The sequence below is a fragment of the Gossypium hirsutum genome, chromosome D05 (genome assembly GCF_007990345.1).
Source record: "Gossypium hirsutum isolate 1008001.06 chromosome D05, Gossypium_hirsutum_v2.1, whole genome shotgun sequence".
Taxonomy (NCBI): domain Eukaryota; kingdom Viridiplantae; phylum Streptophyta; class Magnoliopsida; order Malvales; family Malvaceae; genus Gossypium; species Gossypium hirsutum.
This window is the reverse complement of record NC_053441.1, coordinates 56,380,981-56,393,775: the sequence shown is the minus strand read 5'-3', so window position 1 is coordinate 56,393,775 and position 12,795 is coordinate 56,380,981. Positions and strand designations below refer to the sequence as shown.

The window sequence follows — 12,795 nt, the reverse complement described above, 5'->3', positions numbered from 1 at the left end:
AGCAATGATCAAAATTTGCCCTCCCAAGGTCGAGATACTGACAATTAATTCTATTTTCAAACTTTATCTCCTGCTTGTTCTACATGATGAGATTGAAAAAATTATTTCACTTATCAAAATCAATAACTTTAGAACTAGACCGAGAATCGATCAAGGTATTGGTCTAAAGATAAGAGTTGAACCGATTGACTTGCCAATTGATACAGATTAATTAAACCAAAGCCAAACAACCAATTGAACCAATTTTATCTATTTTAAAAAAAATATTTTTATGAATTTTTTAAATAATTTATTTTATCAAATCAGAAAACTGATCAAATCAGAAATTGGTGGCTTAACTAGTTCAACTATCGGTTTAGTTCTAAAGAAATAAAAATAAAATAAAATAAATATATATAACAGAAAATAATACTGTCTTTTTTTTTTGTCACATTACAATTTTTAATTGGTTATTTTTTAAAATATACTTAACGATTTAACTAACGATTGAACTAGCAGTGATACTGATTTGAAAAATAAAAGTTACGGACCACTTGTGACAAAAAAATAATTTAGGTGTTGTTGAACCAAGCTTAACTTGCAGATTATTTTGATATAACAAATATTATGAATAAAAATCATTTTAAATTAAACTCGACAAAAATATTTAATTTCAAATGACATCTAAAAAGAAAAAATTGTTAATTCATACTTAGAAAATATTTGTGAGGCCAAGTTGTTAAACTAACGTTCAAACATTTTTCATACATGTTAAAACTGCTACAGGCCAAAAAGTATCAATCTAGTATTTTATTGAGCATCGATAGAATACATTTTTCAGTATCGATATCAAAATGACATCCTACTTTTCAAAGTATTTACCAAGTATCGATACCGTTTGCTTGATATTGTTAAATTTCTTCAAGTCTCAATAATGATATACTTTTATCGATACATTTTTCAGTATCAATGCGAAATTGGCATTCTGACCTCCAAATGATTCATTAAATATCGATACATTTTATTTGGTACCGATAGAATTTCCTTGGTATCGATATTGATGGTCCAACGGTCACTAAATTGGACATTAAATGCTATTGGTATCGATACTCGTAGGAAAAGTATCGGTATCTGTTATTTTAGGTGACATAAATGCACTGGTATTTTCATCCCCAATGACTTTACTCAATATTTCAACAACCACAATAGTTGGAAATCAATTGGAGGGTATAAATAATAACTTCTAAAAGTCTTACAAAAATAAAGAGAGATCATCAAAGCAAAATTTTCAATCAATCAACCTTTGTGCTTAAAGTTTTCGTATTTTTCTTTTATACACTTGTGAGCTTCCATTGTTTTTCTATCAACTCAAGAGTTTTTCTTTGTAATTGTGTTTAATTGGCAAATAATCTTGTTAGGGTTATTTCTTTGTTTGCTTATTTGTTTCTTTTTTAGAGGATTTGAGTCTTAAGATTTGTGTAGAAATCTTAAGTAAGTTGAAAGTTTAAACATTGTAGGTTGATCAAATTAGTAAATTTGGAAAAAATCTTTAGTTGTGAAAAATTAAAGTAGTGGAGTAGGCAATTGGGGCTGAACCATTCTAAATTGTTGTGTTAGATGTTCTTATCATTTCGCTCAAACTTCCACAATTTTTTTAAAAGCCAATTCACCCCCTCTTAACGATTTCGGATTGATTTATTGAGTTAACAAGTATCAAAATAGAAAAAAAAAACATAGTTTAGGTACCAACTTGTGGGTTAAGCCTATTTTGAACTTGGGAGGAAAAAATAGTTGAAGTAAAGAGAATTTTAAATACCAAAATAAGAAATGGAAATAATTTAAATGCCAATTTATATATATTCATAAAAACAAATCGGGTTTTCTTTTGTTATTGGGCCGAGAAAGAAAAAGCTAAATGGGCCTTAAAATCATCTCAAAGAAATTCCTTGTCTCCATGAACGAAAACAAACTGAATTTCCCTCCCTAAAACGCAGCGTTTTGGCTTATTAGCTCAAAAATAATTCGAAGTTTTTCTTTGATTTTCGCAGCACAAAATGCAGACTCAGAATCTCTCCTTCTCTAAAACCCTAAACCCTCCCTTCCTTCTCTTTCCTTCCCCTAAACCTTGCCTCTTCGCTTCATTTCCCCGCCAGAACCGCCCATTTTTGTGCCAATATCCTCCCATCCTTTCAGTTCACCATCGAGACATCCGTGCATTTTCCGGCCGGAGCAAGAAGAAACCGGGAGGCCAATCTTCGGGTCGACTCGAAGGAAATTCAGAGATAAGGCGCGTGGCGGGGCAAAACACGCGTCGGAAACAGAAGAACCGAGCCAAACAACTCTTCAACCGGTTGAAATACCTGGGAAAAAGCATCCATGCCGATAACTTCACCGAAGAAGAGTTGGAAGCAATCGGGCTCGGTTATGACCGGATGGTCCGGTTCATGGAAAAAGACGACCAGAATTTGAAACACCCTTTTGATTAATACAAGTATGGTGAATTTGTTCCCTACTCATGGCGTGGGGTTGTTGTTGGGGAACCAATTCGAGGGTGGTTCTGGGATGAAAGGGTCACAATGATAGGGGAAGTGAAGAACCATGAAGAATGGGAGAAGATAGAACAGTTCGAGATGGCTTCAGAGTTTGGTAAAAGACCGGAAATGATGGATAGAAATGTTGGTTTTAGGTATTGCTGGGTATTTGTTAGGCACCCAAAATGGAGGATCAATGAATTGCCTTGGGAACAATGGACTTTGGTTAGTGAAGTATTCCTTGAAGCTAAGAAAACTGAGAGGTTAGATAAATGGAGTTTGATGGGAAGATTAGGAAACAAAGCTAGATCGTTGATTACACAATGTGCAGCTTGGATGAGACCAGATATCATTTATGTTAAGAAGCCTGTGTATCAGTGTAGATTTGAGGGTCAAGATGAGTTCTTTAATGCATTGATACCGTTTCTCGATTCGAAAACAGAAAGGGATTTTTTGTTTGAGGTTAAAAAGAGTATGGGAGTGTGGAAATGTGTAGTTATTTTGAAGGATTGTGTAAGATTGTGAAGGTGAATCAAAAGTCGTTTGTGGATGATGTGGTGAAAGGGTTTGAAAAGTTGAGTGAAGAAGGGAAGTCTAGGTGTTTGGGGTTTTTATTAGGGAATCATCCTTTGCCTCTTTTGCATCCTTATACAAAGGAATGGAAGGCTAAGTTGGAGGAGATGGAACTCGGCTGTGATGCCCCAGATGATGATGAGGATGTTGGTAACATCGAGAGTCGGGTGAGATGCAGTTCACAGATTGGGTTGAGGATGATTATGGTGGTCGTGATGATGATGATGATGATGATGATGGAGAGGAAGCAGAGGATCAAGATAATGTAGTTTTGGACATTGAAGATAATGAAGAATTAGGGACCGAAGAAGAAGAAGAGGATGAAAACTATTGGCAGGAAGAGTTTCAAAAGGCATTAAGTAGCTCCGATAGGATGGAAAAGCTTGTGAAACGAAGTGTTGAGGTAACTACGGAGTTCTACAACGAACAGTTAGCAATGCAAGCTGACAGCTCCTCCTCCTCCTCCAGGCCAAGGGGATAATTTGAACATTATTGTAAATAATGTGAATTTTACTAATGACGAGTGTAGAAATAAATATGTATTCAATCTTTTATATTTATTTTTTTATTATAAATTTGTAAATGAACCTTAAGTATCTAAGTTCGAGATCCTCTTTGAGTCTCACTATGGGTGAGTTTTAGTCTACGAAATTTTATACCGGTTCTTATTTCGGTTGTGTTGTGAATGTTTGATTCTATTTTATAATTTTTCAGAATTTGTGCTATAATAATTTAACAATTGTGATGTCTTGAATATAAATTTGTATTTATATTTTAAATGTCCTTATAATATATATTTAAAAGATTATTTTGCTATATCCTATTTTCCAATGTGTAACAATTGTCAAGCTAAAATATTTTAAAAAATGAAGTCCTAAATGATGAATGGAAAATCTCTTAATTCCTTTTTTTCATATTGAGGTATCATTAATGTTTTTTAAACTGAATCAGTGGTTGACCCGATTAGACTATCGATTTATCGATTTGTTTAATTCAATCGGTTTAATTAAAGAATTCAAAAAAAAATAAAAATCTTGGTTTAAAAGATTCAACTGTCGATTCAATTAATTTTTAGTCGGTTCAATCGATTCAACCACTAGTTGGTACTGATTTTTGATCTAACTAATTTAAAGTCAACTTTTTAAACCGATCTTTCGACTAATTTTCAGTCCAATTGATTCGACCAACCGATTGAATCCAATTCAATTAACACTATCATATTTTTATATCTCAAATTCAAATATAGATATAAGTAGAAGTATTTTTGAAAAAAAAAAGTGTAGAAGGTGAAGGCTGAGTTGGAAAGTCTCGTAAATGAGTGTAGGTTGGATTACGGGCATTGTCGAAATTAGACGCCCAACCCAACCCGTCTACTATTAGGGATTTTACTGCCACGTCATCCCTTACTATAAATGCTGAGCAAACCCTTCGCTTTCATCAATCCATTTATTATTACCAACATCTCAAAAATATCTGTTCTCTCGTTCATCCAAATACCCAAAAGTCAAGAGTAGATTAAACTAATGGCCGGAATCGGACCTTTGACTCAAGATTGGGAGCCCGTCGTTATTCGTAAAAAAGCCCCTACCGCCGCCGCCAAGAAGGATGAGAAAGTCGTTAACGCCGCCCGCCGTGCCGGTGCCGAGATCGAGTCCATCAAAAAATGTACCACCCTCTTTTTCTTTTGAAAAACACCACAGATTTAGTCATATAATGACGATTTCTTCAATTAGGGTTTTCTTGTGTGTGAAATGAAAGGATAATGAAAAAATACTTATTTTTGTAAATGCGAATTTGCAGCAAATGCTGGGACGAATAGGGCGGCTTCAAGTAGTACTTCTTTGAACACAAGGAAGCTCGATGAAGACACTGAGAATCTTGCTCGTAAGAAATGTTTTATCCTTTTTTTATGTTTGATTAAAATTCCCAATTTATTGCTCAAAAGAGAAAAACAGTTTAGAATGAAAGTATTTGTAAGAAATTTATGTATAGAAGTAATACTGTCATTTTCTGGGAATTTATATGTTGGGATTGATTTTGATGATATGCATGCTTCTGGTGCGAACTGATTGTTGATTTAAAGCTGGTTTTAGATTGTGTAATACTGTATGACTAGTAGTTTTTGCATTAATTTTTCGGCCTAAGGGATTTAACAAATGGTTTTGCAATATGAATTGAGGGGGTTGTATGAGTTTATTTTTATTGCTTAGGTTTGTCTGTGTGTGTTTTGATTTATTCTTTCTTTGTGGGGTTAGGAGGTTATACAAGTTCATATGCACCTATGTATACTGTTAGAACGACTGGATGACTTCCACTTTTCAATTTTTTTCTTTTCTGTTTAAAAATGGATGGCATTGGGCTGGTATAGTAACTAAAGAAATGGCTTTGCTTGTACATACATATTCTCCCTTTCATCATCCCTGAGAATGGTCCTCTCTCTAATATGTCCTTTGTATCAAACAACGTCAGAGCATGTTGGATTGTTTTTGTCATATGGAAGTTGAATCACCTATGCACCATATCTCCCTTACTATGGTAGATCAATTATGCTTAGTATTGTTTTTGTAATTTGCCTGTATGGAAACCTTGGTTTACCTGATTACACATTTCAGTCATCTCTTCTGTGACAAGTGTTGGATTTTTTTGGTCATTTGCAAGTTGAATAACCTATGCTCTCCTTTACCATGGAAGATCAATTGTGGTTTCTATGATTGTATCTACATATTGCTTTTGTAATTCTCCTTTACAGCAACCTTGGTTTACCTGATTACACAATTTGGTGATCTCTTCCATATCAAGCAAGATGCATTTATGTTTACATAATTGGCTATTATGATATACCCCCAAACCTGGTTTTCGATCATTTGGAAAACTTATATCTTTGATGTATAATAATCCTACCTGCAGCTCTTACTGCTTATGATTTCACCAGTTTTCAACTTGTATGGTACTTGGTCTTCGAGGATAATTCCATTGTAAATTTTCATTGATGTTTAAACTCATGAACAGATGACCGAGTGCCAACTGAGCTAAAGAAAGCCATCATGCAAGCTCGAATGGATAAGAAACTTACCCAGGCTCAACTTGCTCAGGTCTCCTCCTTGTATTCATGTGTATATATTTTCATGCGTATTCCCCAAGACTAAAGAGTATGATGAGTCTTGACTTATATATTTTCAGTTCTTTAACTATGTCATTTTGTCATCCCACAGATGATCAATGAGAAGCCCCAGATTATACAGGAGTATGAATCCGGAAAAGCCATCCCTAATCAACAAATAATTGGTAAACTGGAGAGGGCTCTTGGTGCAAAGCTGCGAGGGAAGAAGTGAGTGAGCGAGAGTCTCGTAGAAAGAGCAAACAGAACTTGAATATCGCCCAGAATCTTGAGTCCTAAAACTTGGTGATGTAAATGAATGTTTTATGCCGTTATTATGGGTCGCTTGTAAGAACACTGTTTTTGACTTTGTGTGATGACTTTGTCTGCCACTGCTTATGAAATGAAGTTTGTGTGTGTTCTCGACTGTAACATGGGATTCTCTGTGCTGCTTGTGTTTGCTTTTGGTCAATTTCGTATTATTTCTAAAACACTCCAACAATAAACAGATGAAGATTTCAGCAAACTTAAAAACACCAGCAAATGACATTTTAACTTGTTGCAATTGGAATTTTATGCATGGAAATATATTGTAGGATGATTTCAAGACAAAATAAACTGCTCTTTATGTAAACTACACAGTGCTAACATAAGATGCGTTTTGCAGCCAATAATTTCAGAAAATGATATAGATACAATGGGAACATGTACATCATTTGCTTTGTATCACTGAACAAAGGTTGTCCAAACCTTTTGCAAGTAGAAATCATGCAGAAATAATTATATTAAACATGTAATACAACTTGATATAGATATAAACGCATCAAAATAAACTCATTCGCAAGCCAACTTTGTACCAAAGCTTGTAAGGCAGATGGCAAATGCAAGATAGGGGGACAAGGGTGACCTGTAATCCATGGTGAATGTATCATCCCCAACTTTACCAAACTGGAGGAGAACCTTTTCTTCATCTCCTTTCCCTCCTGGTTGACTTGGATCTACAGTTGCAGCCAGCTGAAAGTTTTTCACAGATGCAACTGTAACCCGACCGTGGAAATTCAAACACCAGCACTGTAAATGTTCATGCCATCTTGGAGCTTTGTTCTTCAAAATTGCAAGACCAGGTGCAGCTCCCTCAGCTATTTTCGCTTTGGAGTCATCTAAATGCTTGTAAGCCCTTTCTTCTGGCAAAGCGCATTTCACTGAGCAAACCATCCTCCTTGGACCTCTTGATTTCAAGAGATTGAACTTGTAAGACACTTTTCCCACCTCAAAATTGCCAGCTGGAACTTGGGGGCTGATTCGCTTACTTGCAAATCTGCGACTTGTTCTGCTGCTTGAAGGCTTGGCACCACTGTGCGGGGGTTGACTATCATAGATCGTAAAGTTGGTGCCTAGAAAATCCGAACTGCAAAGATTTTAAATTTGCATGTGAGTGTCAGCTAAAAGCTATAAAAGGAACTCTGAAGTATTCTATTTTTACTATAACATGACAAAGGAAACAGTAATCGCATCATAAGATAAGACTGCTATTCCCACCAAATAAGCAGTCTTCTACATGCCCTCTCAAATTCGACTGTATCTAACCTAAAAACCAAATACTACAGCTTCTCTCTTCAGATCATTTTCTAAATTGCTCTGGTGACACTTAATAGCTGTATTCTTAAGAACCTTAAAAGATATACCCAAAATTCAAAGTGCAGATTCTGTCAACAGAGTTCCAGAAAGTGAAGGATCAAAACATAAAATACCTGACCAAAACATCATACGAGTCTCCTACCTTAACTTCCCGACATAGGCATTACTGCTTTGAGATAAGTCATCTGCATCAAGGGATATAATATACTCAATATGAACACCATGTCGATATCTTCTTGCTGCCAATAGAAATTTCCCCTTGTCGGTGAAGGCTGCCAAAAATCAGGAAAAATATTCAATAAGGCAGATTTCAACCACTAACGTAATCCAGTTGCGTGATGACCACAAATAAGGAAATAGATTGGCTTAAAACAATAGAACCCTTCTACATGGTCTCAAGAACTAATATCACAAGGAAAAGATGTGCCATAGTTTCTATGCAGATGGCAACAAACTTAGATAGCTTTTCAACTGCCAACAATATTTTTGAGGAAAAACAATTGCTTGCAGACTTAAGGTTGGCGTATTCAGTTCGGCCAAAGCTATGGTAAGGCGTAAAGCTTTAAAAAGAAAAGACACCAGATATCAAACTAAGTAATAAAACAATAACAATTAAGCAGATGGATGGTCTTTGTTCAAATTTCTGGAGATTTTCAAGTTTAAGAACAAGTCATGCTGACTTAGGCAAAGGTAAAAGGTCAGAAGACAGAAATGCACTACCTAGATAAAAGTCAAAAGTCAATTTAGAAGTTTAGGCAAAGTAGATTATGCCCCTTTCAACTTTTAGTCCACTTTTCTTTTTCAACTTTATTATTGGCGTATGAATAATTCAGCAAACCAATTAATCAACATGTTGCCATCCTATTTTCTTTGTGAAAGAAAAAAGAAAAGATCACTTACATGGCGTAAGAGAAAGAAAAAGGTAGAATGTTGAGTTCTTTTTGCACCGCTTTATAATACAATGGTTTGGAAAATCACTTGGACCAGGCTGCATAAGCAGAAGGGAAAAGAACCATCAATCACAAAAGATGTAACAAATTAGTCGACTGACAGAGCTAAATTCTGAATACATTTTAGCGCCATTACCGGCACCCTCGAAGCAACTTGATTTCTAAAAACTACAGCTCAAACTAACAGCAATAAGCGAAGAAACACACTTAAAGATCACAAGGAGATAAATTCTAAATGATTTGTTTTGTTTTCAAATTTCATTTGTGTAATTGAAAACAAGTCACATTCTCATGATTGGGAGTGACAATCCCAGAATTCTGAACTGCCCAGAAAACAATCCTTGCCCTCAAAAGGATAATTTTCTCATAACAGAAAAGAAAATTTCCTTTCTATTAGAAGCAAATCATGTTAAAAGCTAAAAAATGACAATACATGACTAAAATTTCACCGAATTTTAGTTCCCAATCACCAATAGATGTTAGGAATGTCATTTGTATCAAATTTGTACACCCCCCTCCCCCCCCAAAGTAACTTACATTTCCCTGAAATTTCCCAATACACAGAAGAAGCAAAAAAATGAATTCCTAAATTAAATTATATGAACAAAATGCATCAATCAGAAATATCCAAATGTAAGAAACTTCACCCGCAAATATTAAAATCCAAACAAATGAGCAAAAGAAAACAAAATTTTCACCAATTCTGAACATTTAAAACAAAAAGTGTACTCTATCCTTTCGACATGGAGTATCCTTGCGATATCCATGAGTTTGTAATGCTTGATTCTTATTAATGAGAGGTAGTGGCTACAAAGTTTAAATATATAAAATTTAAATTTTAAACTTTTAACATGTTACGAGATTATATATAAAATTCAATTAAAAAAGAACTAAAACAAAAATTGGAAAAAGAATAAAAGAAAATTTTAAATTACCTGTTTAAGACATGAAGGAAAAGTGATTTTGCCGCTTCCGGGGGAAGAAGCCCTAACGATCTCTCTCATAGCTTCTCTCCATTTCTTACAAACGCAGGCGCATGTGACGACGTTTTGCCTCTGAGGCCACCGATCTTCACTCGCCTCCACGCGCTCCATGATCTCACCTAGCAACTCCGGCAGCATCGTCGACCACGATTGCCCTTCCTCCTCCGCCTCCGCCTCCGCCTCCGCCAGCGGCGTAGGCTGCGACGACGACGACGAAGAAGAAGAAATCTCCGACTGGTTCACCGTTGGCGAGACCGTTGCTAGCGCTGCCGTTTTGGCCAATGATCTCGATCCCGAGAATCTCCGTGAAAGGCACGAGGACTTCCTGAACGACGACGAAGACGACATCGTTTCTTAGAACGGCTTTCTTTTGGCCTAATTTGCTTTTCAGGAGAGAGATTCAGAGAGAGACGGGGGATTTTGTTTGAAGAAATGGAAAGTAAAAAAGCAAAAAAAAAAATCGAGGGAAAATTGATAACGGCTGTACGAATTAACTGGGCTGTGAGGGGAATGTAAAGAAGGCCGAATAAGATCGGGAGAAAACAAGGCGTGGCAGTATGTGATTGGCGGTGACTGATTCGAGTTTGATGTGGTTGCCTTGGGGTTACTTTTGACTCGCTCCCTTCTCTTCACTGTGAAGCGCTCAACCGTAGGTTTCTCTTTTTTCAGTTGAAAATTAATTAAAAATAAAATAAGAAATAAAGAAAAAAAATGAGTAGTAATTAAACAGGAGCTGCAGGAGATCAGCTGGTGGGTTAAGGTAGTTGGGTGTCAACTGTCAATTCCAAAGCCCTCATTTATTTCCAGGTTACCAGACTTCCCACTAAGCATAGGTTGTGACATGAAATTTTAAACACAAGTTGTTGTAGTGCTGGGCATGATTTATGACAACATACACATGCATGCTTGTTAGTTGTGATGTTCAACCCTTCAAAGTTTGTCTAAAATTTTAATAAAAAATATTAAGTTGATTTAAAATAAATAAGTTTGAGTCCAACTCGTTTTCTAAATTTATAACACATAAAATAATTTATAATTTTATTAGTTTATGATATACCCGTATTTGAGTGAAAATAATTTATGTAACATAATGTTAAATATGGTATCCGAATCATGGTACTTGTACTCTCATAAAATATCTTATGTGGTCAGGAGCGAAGCCAGAATAATCTTTTAGGGGCCGAATAAAATTTTAATTTTTTATAGTCTATATCTTTATAATTTTTAAAAAATTTAATTTAATTTTTATAATTTTAGGGAGGCCAAAGTGTGATTTTACCTTTACTAATTTAAACTATTTAAAAATTTTAGAGGGCCTAAATTATAATTTCCCATTTTAAGGGGACCGGGGCCCATACCACCCCCTTAGATTCGCCTCAGGATGTGGTACTAGAATTATTAATGTGTTTTCTTATGGTATATGATGTTAACATTGTTAATGAATTGTTAAACAACAAATGAAGCTTGACACGTAGAATTTTTTTTTCAAACCATCAAGTTCATACAGATAATATAACATTATGTGAAAATTAAATAAAACAAAATTAAATATTAAACTTACATGAAAGAATAGGGAAAGTACTTATCTTCATGGATAATAAAATACATTATTTACAAATCAAATAAAAATATTATTTTTAATGGAAAACTCTTTGGAGAAGATGGACATTTACTTACATGGAGAATATGATATTTTTACTTATATAAATTTAGTATTTACTTCTTTTTATTATTAACAATATGTTTAGTTATTTTAATAAATTTATTTATTTTATTTAGTTTTTTACATAATGTTATATTATTCATATAGAATTGATGATTTGAAAAACAAATTGCGTATCAAATTTTAATTGGTTGGTTTAGCAATTTACTAACGGTGTTTATACCATTACCATAATAAAACATATGTGGTAGTTCCAGAATCACATTTGACCTTTTCAAAGTATATGTACCACATTAGATTTTTTTATGAAAGTACATATACTATAATAAATAACACATTAATAGTTTAAGTACAACATTATACATTTTCAAAGTATAGGTATCATATTAGGCATTTTATGAAAGTATAGGTGCCGAATGTGGTATTATCTCAAAATTAATTAAAGCTTTGGTTACAATGGTAAAAATAATTGCTTTTTATGCATGATGTTTCGGGTTCAAATCTTTATGTGATCAAAATTTTATTGACTTATTATAAAAAAAAAAGACAAAAATGCTCTCATAAAATTATACTTAATTTGAATATATGACACTAATTTAGTGATTTCATAACTAAGTCGATGCCCGATTGACCTGTGACACCAACATTAACTCAATAAAAGATTTAATATAAGTATAAAAAAATATTAAGTTGTTTATATTTAATATTTAATAATTCAAAATAGTACAAATATTTAAAAAAATTGAAGGACAGACCTAAAATGTGCTTGGGTTAGCCATTTACAAAAATGGATGAACTTGGGAAAATTTGAGGCTCATATTTCAAGGCGCCCAAACTTGAACAAGTTTAATGTGTATTAATATCATACATAAATATGACTCATACCTAACCCGGCATGACCCACAAACTATTGAAAAAGTCAATTAAGAAAATGATTTTTAAAACAACAGAAGTTTAAAAAAAATTTTAAGCTGAGATGGTTTGAGATATTTATAGCAATAAAATTTTACCGAAATATACATGTGCTTTGTGCAAGACGGATTTGAATCATTCTCAGCTTTCAACTAAATGATCTTCTCCACTATCCTCGTTTCTTGAATTGCGTCGAATGTGGACTTAAGCAACACGAACCAAACATAGAACAAGAAATTGAATTATTACTTTCAATGGGGAAGTAATTTCTCTCTATAAACTGAAAAAGTTTGTTATTCTGAAAAATAGAATTTATGCTTAGGAATAAATTTACCCTGTTTTTCAGTAGAATAATAATGTATCAATCAAACATATTTTCCTATACCAAAGGTATCTATTTATAGAGAGAGATAAGAGAATACCATTTGAATAAAGTTTAAACAAATAATATGATTTAAATAGAAAACAC

General features: G+C 34.1%; 2 protein-coding genes and 1 pseudogene across 2 annotated transcripts; 2 read left to right on the top strand and 1 right to left on the bottom strand.

The window, feature by feature from the left end:
- Positions 1-2,033: 2,033 nt before the first annotated feature.
- On the top strand, positions 2,034-3,711 carry LOC107895693 (uncharacterized; annotated as a pseudogene).
- A 649-nt stretch (positions 3,712-4,360) lies between these two features.
- LOC107897254 (multiprotein-bridging factor 1b) lies at positions 4,361-6,612 on the top strand. Its single transcript, XM_016822635.2, has 4 exons — positions 4,361-4,748; positions 4,884-4,967; positions 6,093-6,175; positions 6,296-6,612. The coding sequence occupies exons 1-4, from the start codon at positions 4,607-4,609 to the stop codon at positions 6,413-6,415; spliced, it is 429 nt and encodes a 142-aa protein (XP_016678124.1). The 5' UTR covers positions 4,361-4,606; the 3' UTR covers positions 6,416-6,612.
- Positions 6,613-6,825: 213 nt separating this feature from the next.
- On the bottom strand, positions 6,826-10,422 carry LOC107897253 (tubby-like F-box protein 7). Its single transcript, XM_016822634.2, has 4 exons — positions 9,704-10,422; positions 8,719-8,806; positions 7,961-8,090; positions 6,826-7,588 (listed from the first exon to the last, which is right to left on the bottom strand). The coding sequence occupies exons 1-4, from the start codon at positions 10,097-10,099 to the stop codon at positions 7,015-7,017; spliced, it is 1,188 nt and encodes a 395-aa protein (XP_016678123.2). The 5' UTR covers positions 10,100-10,422; the 3' UTR covers positions 6,826-7,014.
- Between the last annotated feature and the right edge of the window lie 2,373 nt (positions 10,423-12,795).

Bases quoted from the DNA above. Each gene is read 5' to 3' on its own strand.
- LOC107897254 (XM_016822635.2), top strand. From the start codon at position 4,607: ATGGCCGGAATCGGACCTTTGACTCAAGATTGGGAGCCCGTCGTTATT. The intron at 4,968-6,092 runs GTAAGAAATGTT...ACTCATGAACAG, and splicing joins AGACACTGAGAATCTTGCTC to ATGACCGAGTGCCAACTGAG. The intron at 6,176-6,295 runs GTCTCCTCCTTG...GTCATCCCACAG, and splicing joins CCCAGGCTCAACTTGCTCAG to ATGATCAATGAGAAGCCCCA.
- LOC107897253 (XM_016822634.2), bottom strand. From the start codon at position 10,099: ATGTCGTCTTCGTCGTCGTTCAGGAAGTCCTCGTGCCTTTCACGGAGA. The intron at 8,807-9,703 runs GTAATTTAAAAT...CTGCTTATGCAG, and splicing joins TTCCTTCATGTCTTAAACAG to CCTGGTCCAAGTGATTTTCC. The intron at 8,091-8,718 runs GTAAGTGATCTT...GATTTTTGGCAG, and splicing joins TTTTCTTTCTCTTACGCCAT to CCTTCACCGACAAGGGGAAA.